This window comes from Balaenoptera physalus (genome assembly GCF_965194825.1).
Source record: "Balaenoptera physalus genome assembly, chromosome: 1".
Lineage (NCBI taxonomy): Eukaryota > Metazoa > Chordata > Mammalia > Artiodactyla > Balaenopteridae > Balaenoptera > Balaenoptera physalus.
Window position 1 is genome coordinate 44,168,155 of NC_138882.1, and position 23,229 is coordinate 44,191,383.

General features: G+C 36.0%; 1 protein-coding gene across 6 annotated transcripts in view; it reads left to right on the plus strand.

Annotated features, from left to right (window-relative positions):
• The window catches only part of KCNK2 (potassium two pore domain channel subfamily K member 2), a 231,375-nt gene that overhangs the window by 163,611 nt on the left and 44,535 nt on the right, over positions 1-23,229 (plus strand). For all 6 annotated transcript variants that reach the window (XM_082473253.1, XM_082473255.1, XM_082473252.1 and 3 more), the window contains one exon: positions 11,249-11,388. In XM_082473253.1, the coding sequence (XP_082329379.1) occupies positions 11,249-11,388 (140 nt within the window). The remainder of the gene's footprint in view (positions 1-11,248; positions 11,389-23,229) is intronic.

The following is a 23,229-nucleotide window of genomic DNA, read 5'->3' on the forward strand; positions in this document are numbered from 1 at the left end:
CAGTTGAATATTTATTTTTCATTCTATGAAAGAAATTTAAATTGCTGGTTGTTCAGAATTTATAGTCCCACCCTAATTTCAGAAACCATTTATCTGCCTCTTATTTATTTATTTTTTAGTGGTACAAGAATTCAAGTTTAAACCATCTTTGCTCTTTTTACTAGGCCTTTTCATGTCTTAGTTTTTTTTCCCCAGTTTTATTGAGAAATAATTGACATACATCACTGCATAGGTTTAAGGTGTACAGCAGGATGGTTTGATCATGAAATGAAATGATTACCATAATAGGTTCAGGTAACATCCATTCTTCTAACGCAGTCTGCCTTGATCTCTGGGGTGCCGAGGGTGCTTCAGCCTCACTTCCATGTCCTAGGATTCTGTCAGTGGTGTCTTGCCTTCGAATAGTTGTTAGTTGTTCTTCTCATGAGGGGGAGCAAAGTCAGGAACAAGCTATGTCACCATCTTGGTGACATCACTCTCTTATGCTTTAGTTTTAGAAACACATGCAAACTTTAGAAGATGTTCTTAGCTACTTAAAACCTTCTTTAAGATATTTCTCTCCTTTAATTTTCAATTCTAATGTCAATGTTCTGACCTTTTTAATATTTTGTCCACATTTTTAAATATATGGTTTTTAAAAATTTTTTCCTTCTCTATATATGTTATTTCAGTTGCTGTTTGCTTTATTGTTGTATCTCTTAGGTCTTACATTCCTGTCATTTCACCTCTCTCTTTTCTGGTTATGTTATCCAATTATTATTACTGTTCTAACTCCAATATTAAACAAATTGTGGTAATAGTGGTAAAAGTAATATAATAATGCTCTAACATGTATCAGTTTGACCAGCTCCTGAAAATCTAAACGATTCTTTTTTTTAAAAAAAAAAAAATCAGTTTGAAGTGTTAGAAAAACATGCTAATAAAGATTATAGTAGGAATGTGCTATTAAACTTCCCAGAATAAACTCACTAGGCTAATTCAGTTTTGAGGGTTTTATACTTTCTGGTTGTTTACTGTTCTTTCTTGACTCAAACTTCTTACTTAAATATTATCAGAAAAGAAAGTATGTTGTGTAGTTTTATAAAAATCTCAGAGAAGGCATCTGTTTTTATTATTTGTTAATTACAGTTTAACCTGGCAAAGCCCTTCTTTCTGGGGAATGTATAATACCCTTGAAGATGGGGATATTTTTACAAGCAAAGCTTTGCTTTGGGTCAAAAACACTATGTACACATCTCTGTGCTGGATGGAGGCCCTGAAAAAGGCGGGTACATCATGCTGATGGAGATTTTTAGTTTTCTAATTAGCAAAATGCAGAGAGAAGAATCTCAGAGATTTGCATCTCCATGTAGGACGATAAGCTTCTGTGCTAAGATACCCATTTTTCTACCTTTCATTGACGACATAGATATAATTCGCTTAAGTAGAAGTTGAAAGTGCTTTAATGTAGCAGAAAGTGAGACACAGTGATGATAACAAAATGTATACTGTGGCATGTTAGTCTTAGGCTGTTGTACCACTTTATAAATATAATTAACAAGGTCTTATAATTACTGTGGAATATATAGGTATTAGGTGACGAGTCTTCCATTTTCAGGCCAACAGCCTTGTGTTACACATATTATTGTATTCAATTTAATTTTTAATGTTTTATGGTAATGCATAGGTATGTTTATTTATTAATGTATTTTTCGGCTTTATTGAGGTACAGTTGACAAACAAACTTGTAAGATATTTAAAATGCACACTGTGGTGTTTTCATAGACATATACATTGTGAAAGGATCCAATTAATTAATACATCCCTTACCTCACTTTATTCATTTCTTTGTTTGTTTAGTGAGAACATTTAAGTTCTTTTATCTTAGCAAATTTCAATGATATAATACAGTGCATGTTATTTTAAATACGTGTCAGTCTAGTGTGTGACCCTCATAATCTGAGACTCTCTAAAAAAACAAAAATGATAAATTAAAAAAAAGTGGGTGGAATCTTAAAATAGTGTTTATTTTTGACCACAGTATAAACTGGCTTAGAAAAAAACGAACAAATAGTTTTACTTATGGTTTTGTAGAAGAAGAAAAAAAATTTCTTTTTTAATTTCCTTTAGGAGATCCACACTCTGACACTGGTTAGATTATGTGAGTCTATTAGTAGCCACTCTCAGCTGCCTGAGCAGTTAAGTTCAATGAAAACATCTTGTATATCAGTAGGGACCCTCAATACAGAGTCATGGTCACAGTACTGTAGGGGAACAGGGAAACAAAATATTTGTGTGGCATTAAGTGTAGTCTAATTTTATGATTACTAGGATTTTATTTTTATTATACCCCTCTTTAAACCCATTATTTTAATTGTATTTGTGTTTTACAGAGGAATAATGAAAAATGGTAGAAATACACTTTGCTAATAACTTGCAAAGGAATTTGATGTGTTCAAAGCGACAAATGCTGAGAAAATTAGAGAAGCAGATGGATACCACTTTTGTTGACTCATCTTTCTCTCCTTAATTTATGCATTTTGTAGCTGTTTTGGTCTTTGTGAAACTGTAGAACCCTATTCCTAGTACGATAGTCTTTACATGCTAGATCTTTGTGGCCAGGGAGCATTTTTGGAATGGAAATGTGGACAAGGGGGCAGATGTGGCAAAGGCTGGCTAGGAAATGCATGCCCTTTGCAAGAGTCTTTGGAAAAACAAAAATTATGAGGGTTTTTTTTTTAAGGATCTTAGAAAATAACTGCCTCTTATAGTTAAGTAGAGTACATAAAAGTAGTCTTTCCCTCTGGGTACCTTGTGACAATAAAGTAAAAATTAGCCACTAAGTTAAGACGACTACCCCATCTGGGAAATATCAGTTGTTTATTTTTTAGAACTTTCTCTCTTGCTATTAGATGTCTTGACAGATAGTATTCTCACTTAATTTTGATATTTTTGCCAGGGAAAAGCAAGAGGCACTGCTCTAGCTTGAACTTTCTCATCTTTCTATTAGGCTATAAATCTCCAAAGAAAAGAGAGATGTACTTCCCATAATAGACACTCATTGTCTGATGCCATTCTCAAGCCTGCAAACCCTACTCTGAATGGGATTAGAGTTCAGTTACACTGCTGTACTGAACTTCTTTGAAGACAAATTAAAAAACATGTTCTTCAAACTGTGGTGTTATTAAAGGAAAAGGAGTAAATTTTGGAAAGTGATATATAAATGTTTAGGACACAGGTTGTAACCTTGGTGTAATTATTAGGAGCATCTCAAAAGCAGCAAGTGATGATGTGGTAGTTTAGACCAGAACTCTGAAGCAGTGTGCTCATCCCCAGGGAATGAACAAGACAATCCATGCAGGTGGACCTTCTGCCATAGGAAGAAAACAGGACAACCCTTGTTGCTTTGTATTTTTAAACCTCATTTCTTACTTTTTATTTTTATATGTCATAATGTTCATGATATAATATATTAGAGCATAATAGATTTCTAACTCATAAATAAATATAAATTTACATTTGCAATAAAATTAGAAATGAAAAAGGAAAAGTTACAACAGACACCACAGAAATACAAAGCATGCTAAGAGACTACTACAAGAAACTTTGTGCCAATAAAATGGACAACCTGGAAGAAATGGACAAATTCTTAGAAAGGTATAACCTTCCAAGACTGAAGCAGGAAGAAATAGAGAATATGAACAGACCAATCACAAGCACTGAAATTGAAACTGCGATAAAAATCTTCCAACAAACAAAAGCCCAGGACCAGATGGCTTCACAGGTGAATTCTATCAAACATTTAGAGAAGAGCTAACACCCATCCTTCTCAAACTCTTCCAAAAAATTGCAGAGGAAGGAACACTCCCAAACTCATTCTATGAGGCCACCATCACCCTGATACCAAAACCAGACAAAGATACTACAAAAAAAGAAAATTACAGACCAATATCACTGATGAATATATATGCAAAAATCCTCAACAAAATACTAGCAAACAGAATCCAACAACACAATAAAAGGATAAAAAAATACACACACACACACACACACACACACACACACACACATATATATACTGTTAGGATTACAGTGAGTCATTGTTTAGAAGCTGCCCAAAGAAGTCTTTAGAAACACTCCTTTTTGTAAACCAGGTTAGTTCATAAGAGATAATATGATTGAGTGAAAGCCAGATACAAATACATAGTTTCACAAAGCAGTGTTCTCACATTACCTACTTTTTTAATAAAAACCAAAAATTTTAGCCAAAAGTTGGATGTATTCTAAGAAACCCTTATGATTGATATTATGAAAACACATTTTCCTTCTGAGCATAAATTTACTTTGCCATCCAAATATATCTTCTTGGAATTTTGATCAGTGAAATTTAGTATATTTAGTTCAATAATGAAATTTTCTTCATCTCACATGTAATTTTGAATACTTACTGGGTTAGTCAGGCTTTACGCTTAATGCCTTACACTCCTCTATATAGAAAATATAATTTGGGACTTTGAACAGATAAAATTCCCCTTCTAGTATGTTTACTAAACTTTTACGGTTTTCACACTTGTAGAATCATTTGTCTTCACATTTTTTGACTTGAGAAAAAACATTTTTGTATATCTCATATTAAGAATTAAGCTTTCGGGTTTCCCTGGTGGTGCAGTGGTTAAGGATCCGCCTGCCAATGCAGGGGACATGGGTTCGAGCCCTGGTCCGGGAAGATCCCACATGCTGTGGAGCAACTAAGCCCGTGCGCCACAACTACTGAGCCTGCGCTCTAGAGCCTGCGAGCCACAACTACTGAAGCTGGCACACCTAGAGCCCATGCTCTGCAACAAGAGAAGCCACCACAATAAGAAGCCCGTGCACCGCAACGAAGAGTAGCCCCCGCTCACCGCAACTAGAGGAAGCCCGCACACAGCAACAAAGACCCCACTCAGCCAAAAATAAATTAATTAATTAATTTTAAAAAAGGAATTAAGTTTTCTTAGAGTTATGTTTTCATAGTCATTAATGGAAATGCAGTTTTTAGTAACCAAACTATTGCTTTCTCTTATAACCAAAGCCCTGACTCATTTAGTCATGGAGTGCTCAGAGCTTGCTTAATGGAAGGAGATTTTATCATGAAAACATATAAATCTCCATTGAAATACCATGGCAAGTTTTTTTTGTTCAAAACAATTTGTCCTTATAGAGCACCTGGAGAAAACAGTTCCTGATGTGGCCTAAATTTTGCAACTATGTCAAAGGCCAGGTATTAAAATTGCTATTATTGAGCTGATGACTGCGCAAAAACTTGCCAGGAATTTAACAAATAACAAGGAAAACTACCTGATGAGAAAGAAGTGAGGTCAACTGAAGAACAGTCAGTACCACCACCACCACAATGGCTCAGAAAATTGCTTTGATTGAAAAGAGAGGGTTTATGTGACTGTTAGGGAGATGTCTTATATTCATCATTCATATGTTCATTCATTCTGTTGTTTAGTGAGCACATATTTTATAATACATACTGTGCTTAGCACTTAGTGATAATGATTGCTCTAGTTCCTGTTCCTATGGGACAGAATGTTTGAAATCCAGGAGTAACAATTAAATTAAATAGGAAATTGTCTTCTCTTCTTGGTGGTTCTGTGTTAATCTGGGAAAATTCTGAAAGGCATCTGGTCACCCCCTGATTCAGCTGGTGACTCTCAGAGAACTCATCAGAGAACTGAGAGTTATCTGTGTAATTAATTAAATGGGATTTGACCCAAAATGTTCAGAAGTCCTAGGGACTGTGGGCAAACCAAGAAGTTATTTAAATTCTAGGATTCAGAATGGATATATAGAAGAATTGTAGAAGCACGTGGAGAAAAAAATGACAAGGAAAACATTTAGTGATTGACAGTTAAGTCAGTGAGGCAGGCAGTAAATTGTACTAAGTTTAATGAAAAAGACTCTGAATTACTCTATATTGAGACTTAAAGGTAATTTCTAAGGGTAACAATAATGTACATCCTATATCCTGTAGATTTCCATCCTTGTAAAGGATGAGCAAGACAATGTGTTGATCTTTCTTTCTTTATGATCATTGAGACTGCCGTTCTTCTAATGGCAGTTTTCCTAATCTTAGACCAAGTACCTGGCAGGAAGTGGACAACTACTTCTTTTTTTTTTTTTAAACATCTTTATTGGAGTATAATTGCTTTACAATGTTGTGTTAGTTTCTGCAGCACTCTTCACAATAGGCAGGACATGGAAGCAACCTAAGTGTCCATCGACAGATGAATGGATAAAGAAAATGTGGCACATATATACAATGGACTATTACTCGGCCATAAAAAGAAATGAAATTGAGTTATTTGTAGTGAGGTGGATGGAGCTAGAGTCTGTCAGACAGAGTGAAGTAAGTCAGAAAGAGAAAAACAAATACCGTATGCTAACACATATATATGGAATCTAAAAAAAAAAAAAAAAATGGTTCTGAAGAACCTAGGGGCAGGACAGGAATAAAGATGCAAACCTACTAGAGAATGGAGTTGAGGACCTGGGGAGGGGGAAGGGTAAGCTGGGACAAAGTGAGAGAGTGGCATGTACATATATACACTACCAAATGTAAAACAGATAGCTAGTGGGAAGCAGCCACATAGCACAGGGAGATCAGCTTGGTGCTTTGTGACTACCTAGAGGGGTGGGATAGGGAGGGTGGGAGGGAGGGAGATGCAAGAGGGAAGAGATATGGGGATATATGTATATGTATGCTGATTCACTTTGTTATAAAGCAGAAACTAACACACCATTGTAAAGCAATTATACTCCAATAAAGATGTTAAAAAAAAACCCAAAACACTTCATTCAGTTAAATTGCTTTACTATAAAAAAAGAAAAATATACTAAAGCAGAATATATTTTTCCCCATCACATTAAGACAGAATAGCTTTCATTAATAAAAAGAAAGTCAAACAAACGAAAAAAAATTGAAATCCACATTTGATATCTAAACTAAAATAGTTACAGACCCATGTAACGAAATGACCTTTATTTTCTTTAGAACAAAGTTGTATGTGTATACACATTTATGTATATGTGTATTCTATAATACACATTTTAGAAAACCAGAAGAGGGGCATCGAGTTGGTAAGTTTAGTCCAAAATGGCTAGATGATTCTTTAAATCCAGGTTATATCTTTTTTTTTTCTTCATAAATATTCTGTGGTTCAGCAGCATCAAGAGAAAGAAAATTAAATTTAAGGAGGAGACGGCATTGTATATTCAAGTTCTATAGAGCAGAATAGGGCCAACTTCTGGAAACTGTTGGAATGAGGACATAAGCAAGGTAAGGAGGTTCCTGGTAAAACAGTGCTGACCTTCAGACCCACCTGATTTCTAGGTAGGAACCTTGAGGGGAAGAGGAACACTTTGTTTGACTTAGTGTTTCCAGCCCTAGCTGAGTGTCTACCATACAGTATGGACAAAAAATGGATAGTGGATAAATGATGGGAAGGACATCAGCTGAGATCATAGGTGACATAGACAGCCTGGTTCAATGAAAAGAGCCTGTGATCTGAAGCTAGGCAGGCCTGGCTTTGAATTCTAGCTCTCATGCCCTCTTTCCTGTGTAACCTGACAACTGTTATTTTACCTACTGAGAGTATGGTTTCTCTATTGTAAAATGGGGATATTTATACTTGGGATTTCAGGGAGCCAATACCAGTCTTTCACCCATGAGTTCTGAACGGGCTATAAGAATGATGGCAATTGAAATGTTAGCTTAAAAGGCATCTGATAAAGGCAGCTGGAGATATGGCTTAACTCTATGACCAAATGGTCTTGCTAATAGTCTTGTCCTAAATCAATGGAAATATGAGGAGTAGGAATACAACTCCTCTCAACACCTACCCCCTCAGGGCTTTAGGATGGCATGATTTCATTTAGGTAGGCCATCAGTAAGTCTTAGCTTTCACTCTTCTCTCTCCATCAGAGTTTGAATATTTTGTAAATCAGCTGCAATGAGTATAAAGCCTCGTATGGGGTTAGGGGGCATGTAGGGAGGGAATCCAGGACAGAGAAATTGCCCTAGGTTTTTAACAAGTAAGAGACCCATGCACAGGTTTCTTGAATGTACTAGACTAAGAGTAATGCTTATAATAACCAATACATTTAAAAAATATTTACTAATTTAAAAATAAAACTAATAACTTTTTAGTAAGTTATCTTAACATTACAGATATTTTAATTTGGTTAAGACTCTTGAATCAAATGAATAATGTGAAAATTAATTCATAAATCTTAGATATCGGAAAGTGAAAAGAATTTGTGAGTTGTTGGATAATACTTCTATTTATATACATTAGCTTTTCCTGGATCACTTGACTGCCAGTATTTCATCTTAAGAGTGGCAATTAAGAATGGGAAAAGGGCTTCCCTGGTGGCGCAGTGGTTAAGAGTCTGCCTGCGAATGCAGGGGACATGGATTCGAGCCCTGGTCTGGGAAGATCCCACATGCCGCGGAGCAACTAAGCCCATGAGCCACAACTACTGAGCCTGTGCGTCTGGAGCCTGTGCTCCGCAATGGGAGAGGCCGCAACAGTGAGAGGCCCGCGCACCGTGATGAAGAGTGGCCCCCGCTCGCCACAGCTGGAGAAAGCCCTCACACAGAAACGAAGACCCAACACAGCCAAAAATAAATAAATAAATAAATAAATTTATTTTAAAAAAAGCTTTAAAAAAAAAAAAAAAAGAATGGGAAAACATCCCCAATCCCACCCCTCCCCAGGCTTAGAATCCACTAAAACTTGTGGGATGAACATTTTACCCAAATATAGACCTTTTTGTGATTAAGTTAATTTACTGTTTTCAAACTGTGACATCCTGTTTATAAGAAAGAAGACTTATAAAAAGTCATCTTGAGCATGAACTAACTTCTAAAATCAACATTTTGGTGAACTTATGTGTTAAGTGAGTCACAACTATTTGGATGAGGATTTTCTGGTTTTGAAAGAGAAAGTACTTGGGAAAAAATGTCATTTTGGTTTCATTGAAATGGAAACATTTTAAAAATGGAATTCGCTAGTGAGCCTATCATATAACAAATTTCCACACACATTTCTTAAGTCACTTTGTGAATTTGTAGAGCTGCATCCCCCATGGGCCAAGTCTTAACCATCACAAGATGCATTTAACCTTTGTAATCCTTCCCAGAAATTACATTTTAATAAATGCTGCACAAGGTAAAAATTTTTACAATATTTTGAGGATAATATTACTGACTTTATAAACTGAATCTTGAAAATTATTCTTTGTCCCAAAAGCAAGCTGAACTTATATCTGTTCATATTATTTGCCTGATAGAAAAAGGTTCTCTTTTTACTCTGACCCTTTAGTATTTGAAAATGTCATTGTGGGCAACTCACAGTCTAATTTATAATTAGAGAGTAATGTTACATTCCAAATTTTATATTTGATTTTTAATGTGTTTTTGCTGTTTATTAGCTGTTCTTCTGAATGTACAGGTTAAATTTTGTGAATTGAGTGTGTCCACCACCCCTGTTTAAGCAGCCCTAGTCTCTGTGCTGTTGATCCTAAAATCTTTATCTCCTGCTCTGCCCTATTAAGTGTTAGATTAGTATTTAAGGATCCTGCTGGCTATCTTGCCTGTTGGTACCTCAAGCACTTCAAATTTATGATGTCCCAGTTTGAATGACTTTTCCTTTTATTGTCACTGTTCCTTCCCCTGTGTTTCCTGTTCAGTTGCTGGTACCATCTCCCAATGAGGGTCTGTGGTCTCTGGTCATCCTAGACCCCTTCCTTTCACTTATCACACCAACTATCTAGTCGTCAATCCCTGACAATTCTGCCTCAAATGTCTCTTCTCTCCATTCCAGTCTAACTCAGGCACAATCGTTGCTTAGCTAGTTCAGAACAAAGTTTCTCATGGGGCTTCTCTGTCAGTCCTCCTCTCTGCCACTAGATCTTTCTGTGCATATAGTCAAACACGAATCTGCCTATAAACTTTTACCTACTCCCCATTACTTCAGGAGCAAGTCTTTACAACCTGATACAGCTGATTTTTTCTAGATTCCCCTCTTCTACCTGTCTGCTCCCTTGACCCCCTTCCAAATGTAGCTTTAGTCGATACTAACAGTCCTTTGAATATATCAAATATTTTCACACTGAACTTTTCTGTTTTGATCCTCATTATTTAAGATTCACCTTCTGTCTTCTCATTTTCACCCTTCCAGAAGTAAAAATCATTTCTTCTATGTCCTCTCATAGAACTTTTTATTATTTTTCCCTATCACTTGATATACCCCATTGTGGTTAATTGTCTATGTGAGGCTTTCTCAGGCTAATTTATGAATTTCTCAAGAGAGAGACATGCTCTCCTCTATTGTGAAAAAAAACCACAACTGTTTCAGTGTTTGAAACTTAATTTAAGTACCCTATTAATATGTGCTAAAGTTGGGATGTATTGAAATGTATTCAGATTCTCATAGGTGCAGTTACTATACCAAACGAATGGAGAAGTAACATAGATTAAAGCAAAAGAACTCCTTTACCAATTTTTTCTTGAGAGCTAGGGATTTAAATTTATGACAAACATGGGAATTCCTCTGAAAAGTCAGAGAATAATGAATGGCAATATCACCTGCAAGTTACTATTTATTCAAAGTAGACCCACCAAGGCATTGTCTCTGGCGTTTGTTATCAATCCATTGTATTGATGTTTTAAAATAATAACTACTTTCTGTCCAAGTTGACTTCGAATTGATTGGTTTGCATGTATTGATTGGTTAGCATGAATTGATGGGCATTAAGATAAAGATACAAAGTTAAATGCATACCAAAAAAAGTGTCATCTCTGTTTCCCATTTGTTGCAATAGAGGTGGAAAGAGAAACTAATACACATGGAATAATTAAGTGCTACACTAGTTGAGATCAATTATAATAAAAAAGAAACATGGGACAAGGAAAAATTGTTATTATCTGGAGAAGTAATGAAAGGTCTTATTAAGAACTTACTAACACCTGAAACTAATAAAATATTGTAAATCAACTGTACTTCAATTTAAAAAAGAATTAACTGGTTCTTGAAAAATAGATAAGGATTAATTGAGTGAAAACAAGGAATTCCATATGAACAAAATAACATGGATCAACTGACAAGAAGATTTCTGTGTTTAGAAAGCCAAAATTTAGTTGATAATTTTAGCAGGAATCTGTGTTATTTACTTGTATGAATATGAAGTTATTTTGTCCTACTTTGTTTTTCTCTCACAGGTGGATCCGATATTGAATATCTAGACTTCTATAAGCCTGTCGTATGGTTTTGGATCCTTGTAGGGCTTGCTTACTTTGCTGCTGTCCTGAGCATGATTGGAGACTGGCTCCGAGTGATATCAAAAAAGACAAAAGAAGAGGTGAGAAATAAGAAGTGTGCAAAAACAATGTTATTTAGCTAATTCAGTAAAGGTTATTTTTAAACATTTTTTTTAACATTTATTTTTTAAAATATTTAAACGTTACTTAAAATTTGTAATGTTTATGTTTGGCATGAATTTGCTGTATGAGGCTATCAATCATATGAGGTATAATTTATTGATTTAACCAAAGCTTACTAAGTATCTCTACATGCCGGATGATATCTTGGTGCTGAGGGTAATTTGTAACGAAAAAAGATGCAATTAGAAACATTTTCTTCATTATTTCTTTTACTTTTTTTCTTTTATTTCTTTATTTCCTCAAGGACACAGAGTAAGTTTTATTCTATAAAGAGACAATAGGAAATATTTGTGTCAAGATACCAGTAGCATGAAAAAGTGAATGTATTATATAATATTGAATTTTTATTGTATTCAATTATTTCCTTTTTTCTTAGGTCTGTATAAGTGTGTGCAAGTGCACAAGTATACACAAGCATGTATTCCCCAAAGCTAGTTTGCATTATGACCAATTTCCCTGTGTACTGACTTCGGCTGTTCAAAAAGATATCTTGTTATCTATTTTGTGCAACTGTATATACAGAAATGACCATTAGAATTTTGACTCATGAAATTTTGGAAAGTTTGAAATTTAAATCTTGATTTTGAAATTTTTTATAGTTTAGAAATTAACTTTTGATTTTATATAGAAGGGTCCAGAAGTACTTTTAGTTTGAGTGTGAGAAAGTAGTGTTTTATTATGATTTCTGTGTTTTTTGCTTCTGGGTCTTAGCCAACTTTACTAATTTTTTTCAGAGCACAGCAAATCTGTAAGACCTGCAATTATAGTACCCACTGTCTTCCTTTAATTATCCCTCCATTTCATTATCTGGCGTTCATACACCAAGAGACATCAGTGTCAAAATCTTTGATTGATACAACAAGCATGATTCTTTAAACATACACCCAAATGAAAGAGAATAAGATAGGAAATGATAAAATTAATTTCGCTCTACAAACAAATATTTTCTTTGAAACACATCAAACCATATAATTTCTTATTAATACCCAAGATGCCTATGGTAATTAGGAGTGTAAGTTATCCAACATTTCTCTTCATCGATACCCTATTTCTCAACTAGTAATTCATATATTCAGTTTGTGTGTATTAATCTGTATCTTAGTTATACCATAAAACCAAAAACATTATTATAAACAAATCAGCAAGACAATATGCTTGACATTCTAGTTTAAATCATGTGAAAAGTACTGCTTTGAATAGGACTTCAACTGATTTGCCCCAGTCTTAGGCTTATTTTGTGTGTATGTTTGTGTGTGTGTGTGACAGAGACAGAGACAGGGAGAGAATGAGGTAGGGGAGGGAGAGAATTATGGTTATTTTAACTTCAGTGTACTTTTAAGGGTCTTGAGATGCTAAGGGGAACAAAGGAAATTGTAACTAGGAAATATTCTGGATAACATAGCTAAAAAGGGAACTTCTCAAACTTCCAGCCATAAACTGGCATTGAAATGCATGTTAAAAACACACACAGACCTTTTTTTTTTTAAGTAAAATAGAATTGAACAGAGCACATCGCTGTTAGATAGTTTAAAAAGTGTTGTTTTGTGGAAATATATATATACTTCCACCCACATACATACAATAAATATATATTATACACATATGTGCATATATATACTAATATTATTATGGGTCACAGTCCAAAAGTTTGAAAGCGACCAAGGCATATATAGAACAGGGGAAATTTTATCTTTATGCCATTGATATAATATATTTGATTAAAGTTTAAAAACTTGTATTGTTAAAAAACAGTGCTTTTTTGATAGGATTAACTTGTACAAAGCACTAGCACATTTTTTCCAGAGCAGTGAGATAATCATCTGTCTGCTTGGACTGCCATAACAAAATACCATAGACTGGGTGACTTAAACAACAGGAATTTATTTTCTCACAATTCAGGAAGCTGGAAGTACCAGATTAAGGCACTGGTCTCTGATGAGGTCTCTCTCTTTGGCTTGTAGATGGTGCCTTCTTGCTGTGTCTTCACAGGGCCTTGTATCTGCACATGTGCCCGGAGAGAGGGGGGGCTCTAGGCCCTTCCTCTTATAGGGACACCGGTCCTATTGGATTAGGGCTTGACCGTTATGACTTCATTTAACCTTAATTATCTCCTTAAAGGCTCTATCTCCAAATAAAGTCATAATGGGGATTAGGGCTTCAATATATGACTTGTTGGAGGACCCAATGCAGGCTATAATTGAATCCTTTCAAAAATTTAAATTTCTACATTAACTGGCTTATTTAATATGAAAAACAAGTTTGGTTGCCTACTTATGAGTGATCTTCGTGATTCTTAGCCAAATATGAGATGTATCATTGTGTTTTCAACACTGAAAAGTAGAAAGCTATTCTTTTTTCCTAACATAAGTCTTTCGGCTTCTCCCTAGCCCATTTTTTTTTTTAACATCTTTATTGGAGTGTAATTGCTTTACAAAGGTGTGTTAGTTTCTGCTGTATAACAAAGTGAGTCAGCTATACGTATACATATATCCCCATATACCCTCCCTCTTGCATCTCCCTCCCACCCTCCCTATCCCACCCCTCTAGGTGGTCACAAAGCACGGAGCTGATCTCCCTATGCTATGTGGCTGCTTCCCACTAGCTATCTATTTTATATTTGGTAGTGTATATAAGTCCATGCCACTATCTCACTTTGTCCCAGCTTACCCTTCCCCCTCCCCGTGTCCTCAAGTCCATTCTCTACGTCTCCATCTTTATTCCGGTCCTGCCCCTAGGTTCTTCAGAACCATTTTTTTTTTTTTTTTAGATTCCATATATATGTGTTAGCATATGGTATTTATTTTTCTCTTTCTGACTTACTTCACTCTGTATGACAGTCTCTAGGTCCATCCACCTCACTACAAATAACTCAATTTCGTTTCTCTTTATGGCTGAGTAATACTCAATTGTATATATGTGCCACATCATCTTTATCCATTCATCTGTAGATGGACAATTATGTTGCTTCCATGTCCTGGCTATTGTAAATAGAGCTGCAATGAACATTGTGGTGCATGGCTCTTTTTGAATTATGATTATCTCAGAGTATATGCCCAGTAGTGGGGTTGCTGGGTCATATGGTACTTCTATTTTTAGTTCTTTAAGGAACCTCCATACTGTTCTCCATAGTGGCTGTATCACTTTACATTTCCACCAACAGTGCAAGAGGGTTCTCTTTTCTCCACACCCTCTCCAGCATTTTTTGTTTGTAGATTTTTTGATGATGGCCATTCTGACCAGTGTGAGGTGATGCCTCATTGTAGTTTTGATTTGAATTTCTCTAATGATTAGTGATGTTGAGCATCCTTTCATGTGTTTGTTGGCAAGCTGTATATCTTCTTGGGAGAAATGTCTATTTAGGTCTTCTGCCCATTTTGGATTGGGTTGTTTGTTTTTTGATATTGAGCTGCATGAGCTGCTTGTAAATTTTGGAGATTAAATGCAGTTTGTGCATTTCTAAGAATCTGTCCATTTCTTCCAGGTTGTCCATTTTATTGGCATAGAGTTGCTTGTAGTAATCTCTCATGATCTTTTGTATTTCTGCAGTGTCAGTGGTTACTTCTCCTTTTTCATTTCTAATTCTATTGATCTGAGTCTTCTCCCTTTTTCTCTTGATGAGTCTGGCTAATGGTTTATCAATTTTGTTTATCTTCTCAAAGAACCAGCTTTTAGTTGTATTGATCTTTGCTATTGTTTCCTTCATTTCTTTTTCATTTATTTCTGATCTGATCTTTATGATTTCTTTCCTTCTGCTAACTTGGGAATTTTTTGTTCTTCTTTCTCTAATTGCTTTAGGTGTAAGGTTAGGTAGTTTATTTGAGTTGTTTCTTGTTTCTTGAGGTAGGATTGTATTGCTATAAACTTCCCTCTTAGAACTGCTTTTACTGCATCCCATAGGTTTTGGGTTGTCGTGTTTTCATTGTCATTTGTTTCATTGTCATTTGTTTCTAGGTATTTTTTGATTTCCTCTTTGATTTCTTCAGTCATCTCTTGGCTATTTGGTAGTGTGTTGTTTAGTCTTCATGTGTTTGTATTTTTTACAGATTTTTTCCTGTAATTGATATCTAGTCTCATTGTTGTGGTCGGAAAAGATACTTGATACGATTTCAATTTTCTTAAATTTACCAAGGCTTGATTTGTGACCCAAGATATGATCTATCCTGGAGAATGTTCCATGAGCACTTGAGAAAAATGTGTATTCTGTTGTTTTTGGGTGGAATGTCCTATAAATATCAATTAAGTCCATCTTGTTTAATGTATCATTTAAAGCTTGTGTTTCCTTATTTATTTTCATTTTGGATGATCTGTCCATTGGTGAAAGTGGGGTGTTAAAGTCCCCTACTATGATTGTGTGACTGTCGATTTCCCCTTTTAGGGCTGTTAGCATTTGCCTTATGTATTGAGGTGCTCCTATGTTGGGTGCATAAATATTTACAATTGTTATATCTTCTTCTTGGGTTGATCCCTTGATCATTATGTAGTGTCCTTCCTTGTCTCTGTAACTTTCTTTATTTTAAAGTCTATTTTATCTGATATGAGTATTGCTACTCCAGCTTTCTTTTGATTTCCATTTGTATGGAATATCTTTTTCCATCCCCTCGCTTCCAGTCTGTATGTGTCCCTAGGTCTGAAGTGGGTCTCTTGTAGACAGCATATGTATGGGTCTTGTTTTTGTATCCAATCAGCCAGTCTTTGTCTTTTGGTGGGAGCATTTAATCCATTTACATTTAAGGTAATTATCGATATGTATGTTCCTATTACCATTTTCTTAATTGTTTTGGATTTGTTATTGTAGGTCTTTTCCTTCTCTTATGTTTCCTGCCTAGAGAAGTTCCTTTAGCATTTTTTGTAAAGCTGGTTTGGTGGTGCTGAATTCTCTTAGCTTTTGCTTCCCTGTAAAGGTTTTAATTTCTCTGTCGAATCTGAATGAGATCCTTGCTGGGTAGAGTAATCTTGGTTGTAGGTTTTTCCCTTTCATCACTTTAAATATGTCTTGCCACTCCCTTCTGGCTTGCAGAGTTTCTGCTGAAGGATCAGCTGTTAACCTTGTGGAGATTCCCTTGTATGTTATTTGTTGTTTTTCCCTTGCTTCTTTTAATATTTTTTGTTTGTATTTAATTTTTGATAGTTTGATTAATATGTGTCTTGGCATGTTTCTCCTTCGATTTATCCTGTATGGGACTCTCTGTGCTTCCTGGACTTGACTGACCTTTTCCTTTCCCATATTAGGGAAGTTTTCAACTATAATCTCTTCAAATACTTTCTCAGTCCCTTTCTTTTTCTCTTCTTCTTCTGGGACCCCAGTAATTCGAATGTTGGTGCATTTAATGTTGTCCCAGAGGGCTCTAAGACTGTCCTCAATTCTTTTCATTTTTTTTTTCTTTATTCTGCTCTGCCATCATTATTTCTACTATTTTATCTTCCAGGTCACTTATCCATTCTTCTTCCTCAGTTATTCTGCAATTGATTCCTTCTAGAGAATTCTAAATTTCATTCATTGTGTTGTTCATCATTGTTTGTTTGCTCTTTAGTTCTTCTAGGTCCTTGTTAAATGTTTCTTATATTTTCTCCATTCTATTTCCAAGATTTTGGATCATCTTTACTATCATTACTCTGAATTCTTTTTCAGGTAGACTGCCTATTTCCTCTTCCTTTGTTTGGTCTGATGGGTTTTTACCTTGCTCCTTTATCTGCTGTGTGTTTCTCTGTCTTCTCATTTTGCTTAACTTACTGTGTTTGGCATGTCCTTTTCACAGGCTGCAGGTTCATAGTTCCCATTGTTTTTGCTGTCTACCCCCAGTGCCTAAGGTTGGTTTAGTGGGTTGTGTAGGCTTCCTGGTCAATGGGACTAGTGCCTGTGTTCTGGTGGATGAGGCTGGATCTTGTCTTTCCAGTGGGCAGGACTGCGTCTGGTGGTGTGTGTTGGGGTGTCTCTGACCTTATTATGATTTTAGGCAGCCTCTCTGCTAATGGGTGGGTTGTGTTCCTGTCTTGCTAGTTGTTTGGCATAGGGTGTCCAGCACTGTCGCTTGCTGGTCGTTGAGTGGAGCTGGGTCTTAGCGTTGAGATGGAGATCTCTGGGAGAGCTTTTGCCATTTGATATTATGTGGAGCTGGGAGGTCTCTGGTGGACCAATGTCCTGAACTCGGCTCTCCCACCTCCGACGCACAGGCCTGACACCTAGCTGGAACACCAAGACCCTGTCAGCCACATGGCTTTCTGTTGTGTGTCATAGTCCAGAGGAAGATGGTGTGACAGTAGATGTCATTATGGTGTTCCAGTTCCCCTCTGCTGAGTCAAGGGCAGTAAGAAAGAGGAAAATCCGTAGCATCCATGGTGTCACTGGCAAAGCCCCTGGGGTCCCCGGGAAAAATACAATGGAATCTAGGTGATAAGGTCTACCTTCTTTTGTGCTTAGTCTAGTTTCACTTGTCTGTAGAAGCTGCATGCAGAAGTCTTGCACCTAACATGTTGGATTAGCGTTCCCAGCATAGAAACGCTGTGCTGGATACTTTGGCGGCTGTGTCCTCCGTAGCCTTTTGTGTGACATGTACTTTCTGGTGACTGCATCTGGGGAAAGCTCATGTGAGTAAAGGCCATGAGCAAGTTTATGGGAATCCTCTGGAGCTGCAGCTGCTCCAGACATTTGAGCCAGTTACAATGGAACTGTCACTTTGAGCAGATGTGTATTTTCTAATTTATAATGCAGTTTAGGAAAATGACAAAATTGGGTCACAAATTCAATAGAGAACGTGAAGAAAGAAAGGGAAAGACAATTTGTAATTTATCTGTAGATTAATAGGGCCAAAATTTTTATAAATGAAATTCTAGTAACATTTCTACAGCAGTGGGGAAAAAAATTATTTGATAATTTTAGTCTTGAAATAACTTACTAAAGGACATATTTAAATAAAAACCAACTAAATACATTCTGGTTATCATCTTTACACACATGAACCATGGTGCGTGACTGTTCACAATATATTCCTTACCTTTTGTACCTAAACCATTCCAGATACTCCAACTTTTAAAAACTACCTGAATGTTCAGAAGCAACAAGAATATTTCTAGTTCTCAATTCCATAAAAATGCTAAATTTTTTTGGATAACTTGGAATTCTCACTATTAAAAGTGTAAGTAGTACAAAATATAAAAAATACAAAGTAATATATAGTATCAAATTTCCAAGTGGTGATACAAAAACACAAGATTTCCCCCAAAGAAAAGATCCTGGCTAATAGTAAGTTCCAGTCTTACATTATTTTTTCAAAAATAAATCTTCTTAAATGATATTGGTTAAGTGTAAACATAGAGCTCTAATCATATGTGGCCTTATTTCTGTTTTTCATGTTAAAGTCTATTCTGTTTCCAATGAAGACTAATTTCAATGAAAATATTATGTTTTGGAGTAAGAAGAATAGTTTTTGATGAACATGTTGATATAAAACATGTTGGTATAGCTAATCTATCTGAAATATTTGAAAGGAAAGGGTTAGTTGGAGCAACACTGCATAGTTTCAGAAATGTCACATATAATTAGAGTTGATCTGCATCCCTCAAGGAAAAGAATAATGACCTCAATAATTTTTCCATGGAGACATATAAGCTTCTGTAAAAGCATTTATTTGTTTCATTATTTTTTAAGCTCTAATGGAGAATAACACATGTTCAATGTTAAGAATTGATTTGACTAATTATCTTTTTCTATGAAGCCACGTACCCTCTTCTGAGGAAATGATGTTTCCATTTAGAAAATAAATATTATTTATGTATTCTAAATAATACAATAATACTGATATCTGAGGCAGGTAGAATAAAAATAAGATGTGACCACAGAATTCAGAAAGTAAATTTCTAAGCAAGCAGGGAGTAGTGCATCCTTATTATGTATAGACATAGTTCATTTTGCTATTGTTGACATTCCTTGAGTTTGAAAGACCTGTGATTTCTATATAGTTCTTGAATGTACATGTACCACAGTGTTTGGGATGTTCCTGTCCATATGTGAGACAAACACTACCTCAGCCCCTACATCAGCATCCCAGCGTTCTCAGGCCATGTGGCACTACAGCTGACCACAATGAGTGGATAACCAAGCATCACTTCTTTACCAGTATAATTTCTTTAGCCTCTGAAGGTATTCATGCAAATGGAGATGCTCACTTTAGTAAGTTGGCCTTACATCATATTAAGAAAACTCCCTTTGATTTCTAGTGTCTAGAAACCTTGAAAGATTGTCCCTGGAACTTGTATTTGGCCCCAGCATTGTGCAGGGACCTGAGAATATGGAGATACATAGTTTTCTTCTGCTGATGACCTGGCAAGAGCATTTGTTCTTCTCTGAACTTCACTCAGGGTGGCAATGCCTCCCTTTAGTGAAAAGAGCTGGGACTTAATGGCTCTTTATCTTGTCTGGAGATGGGGCATTAAAGAGCAGTTGCAGCCTGAGCCCTGGAAAGGTTACAGTAGAGTACATTATCATTATTTCTTAAGGGAGAAGTACTTTTAATATGAAAGGTTTTATATTCCCTTTGAAACAGTTTAGCCTTTATTCTGAAAACCTCAGGGAGCCATTGAAGAGTTTTAAAAAAGTGGAATGAAATATCTTGTCAACAGTGAGGAAGATGGATTAGAAACAAAGCCTGATGCTGGGAAATCAGTTGGGAGAGATTATTGCAGGAATCCAGGTAATACAGAATGAAGTCTATGGTGGCAGTGGACTAGAGTTCAAAGTATGGATTTCAAAATGATTTGGGGCATAGAAGAGATAGGTAACCCTTTAGCCATGGGCAATAAAGAGAAAGAGAGGATGACATTCATGATTCTAGCTTTGGATGGGATTACAAAACACAGGAGAATGAGAGACTCTGAGTTGACAGAAGGAATGAGAATGTCATTTTGGACATATTGTGATTGAGGGCTGTGTTGGATATCCAGGTGGCTAATTCAAGTGTAGATAATTGGATATGCAAGCCTGGAATTTAGGAAGGATGGGAGCTGGAGAGAGAGTGGCGGGGTGGGGGGGTGCGCATCACAACATACATGACAATGGAAGTTGTGAGTATAGATGAATTCACCTAGTGAAGATTTGTAAAGTAAGCCAACAATAAAGCTAACAATGGAACCCAGAGTAACACATTTATTAGGGGGTGGACATAGAGACTGTAAAGGACTGGAAAACAAATAATATAGTCAAAGAAACTGATTCATGGAAGGGCAAAGACGCTGAGGTTTTGAAGAGAGGATGGTCCAAATTATGGATAAACAAGATGAAAAGACAACCCTCAGAATGGGAGAAAATATTTGCAAACGAAGCAACTGACATAGGATTAATCTCCAAAATATACAAACAGCTCATGCAGCTCAATATCAAAAAAACAGACAACCCAATCAAAAGATGGGCAGGAGACCTAAATAGACATTTCTCCAAAGAAGACATACAGATGACCAACAAACACATGAAAATATGCTCAACATCACTTATTATTAGATAAATGCAAATCAGAACTACAATGAGGTGTCACCTCACACTGGTCAGAATGGGCATCATCAAAAAATCTACAAATAAATGCTGGAGAGGGTATGGAGAAAAGGGAACCCTCATGCACTGTTGGTAGGAATGTAAACTGATACAGCCACTATGGAGAACAGTATGGAGGTTCCTTAAAAAACTAAAAATAGAAGTACCATATGACCCAGCAATCCCACTACTGGGCATATACCCAGAGAAAACTATAATCCAAAAAGACACATGCACCCCAATGTTCACTGCAGCACTATTTACAATAGCCAAGACATGGAAGCGACCTAAATGTCCATCAGCAGAGGAATGAATAAAGAAGATGTGGTACCTATATACAATGGAATATTACTCAGCCATAAAAAGGAACAAAATTGGGTCATTTGTAGAGATGTGGATGGACCTAGAGACTGTCATACAGAGTGAAGTAAGTCAGAAGGAGAAAAACAAATATCGTATATTAATGCATATATGTGGAATCTAGAAAAATGGTACAGATGATCTTATTTGCAAAGCAGAAATAGAGACACAGACGTAGAGAACAAATGTGTGGATACCAAGGGGGAAGGGATGGGTGGGAGATTGGGATTGATATATATACACTATTGATACTATGTATAAAATAGATAACTAATGAGAACATGCTGTATAGCACAGGGAACTCTACCTAATGCACTGTGGTGACCTAAATGGGAAGGAAATCCAAAAAAGAGGGGATATACATATATGTATGGCAGATGCATTTTGCTGTACAGTAGAAACTAATGCAACATCATAAAGCAACTATGCTCCAATAAAAATTAATTTAAAAAACTCAAATGAAAATAATAAATTCAATAATAAATAAAATTTTCTGTGGCTGTTCAATAGAACCTATAAAGAAATAAATCTTTTTTTTAAAAGCTAAAAAACAAAACCAAATGATGGATCAGACTGGCTAAAGACAACGGGGAAGAAAAGGAATCCAAGGAAAGATTGACACACTAACATAAAATAAATAAATAAATTAACTAGAATTCTCTATAAGGTTGTGCTCCAAGGGCGCCACTCCTGTAGCAAAAAATGTAAATATTGCCCCCTGGAATTGTGCAATACACTGGGTATATCCTAAGATAGTTCTTTGGGCACATCAAGCACAATTCCAAAGGGTAATAGTCACAGAATATTTTATGAAAATGGGACCCTTGGAGCACAAGTAATTAAAAAAAACAAACAAAAAAAACCCTGTATGAATAGTGTCCCCAGAGCTTGAGCAGTGTGCAGCCCCGATCCTGGGTGCTGCTGGGCATGCATACGTGGTAAATATGGACAGTGGTGGCGTGGCAGGTGAGCTGTGGAATGACGGTGTCAGATGGCAGGAAAAGGAAAGCTGATCTCACGGAGGCCAGTTAGGAGACTATTTACTGTCTAATTCACTCCTAAATCACTCATTCATGAAAAAAAAAGATTTACTAAGTACTATCTGATGAGCACTATATTACATTCTGGGAGTAACTTTCCGTCTGTGGGAGTTTGAGGCTGATCTCTTTATTGGGAAGATTCCATAGGTGGTGCATTTCCTTATTGATCTTTATAATGTTTCTTTATAATGCTTTTACTTTTCTTTTTCTAGAGATGGAAAAAGGAATTTTGAAAAAGGAGGCACTTAGTCTTTGATTAATTCTCAAAATAGCCTACTTTTTTTCTTTTCTCTTCCTCCTTCCCTTCTGCTCTCCTTTCCTTCCTTTAATCCTCAGACAATCAGACTTTGTAGTTGTTGCTTTGATTTCTAACATATTTGGGGGAGGGGTGGTATATTTTTGTTTTCCTCTGTTGAGATGCTGAAGTAGTTATGAATGACTGAAGTTGGACTATGGGCACAGTATACAATGATCATAAGACTTCTCAGGTTTATTTTTTAATGCATATAACTCTTCTTTGACTAAAGGGTAGGAATAGAATAAAATAGAAGCAGTATCACAATGTGTTGTTAAAATAAGGCATATTTAAAGGGCCCTTGTTTTCTGTCCCATGGCGAAGGCAGTGTCCCTCGCTATTGCTTTGGGGAAAAGATCAGAGCAGACTTTGAGCTTTGTCTGCTGGTTTATATTTCACTTTGCCTAGTAGTGCCAAGGAGAAAGGAAGTTCCTTCTCTTTTTCAGTCCCACCCTCAGCTCAGCAAATTATTACTTATTTAGTAAATAGGCAATTGGAAAGGAGAAGAAAAGAACGAATAACAATATGACTTAAATTATGCTTT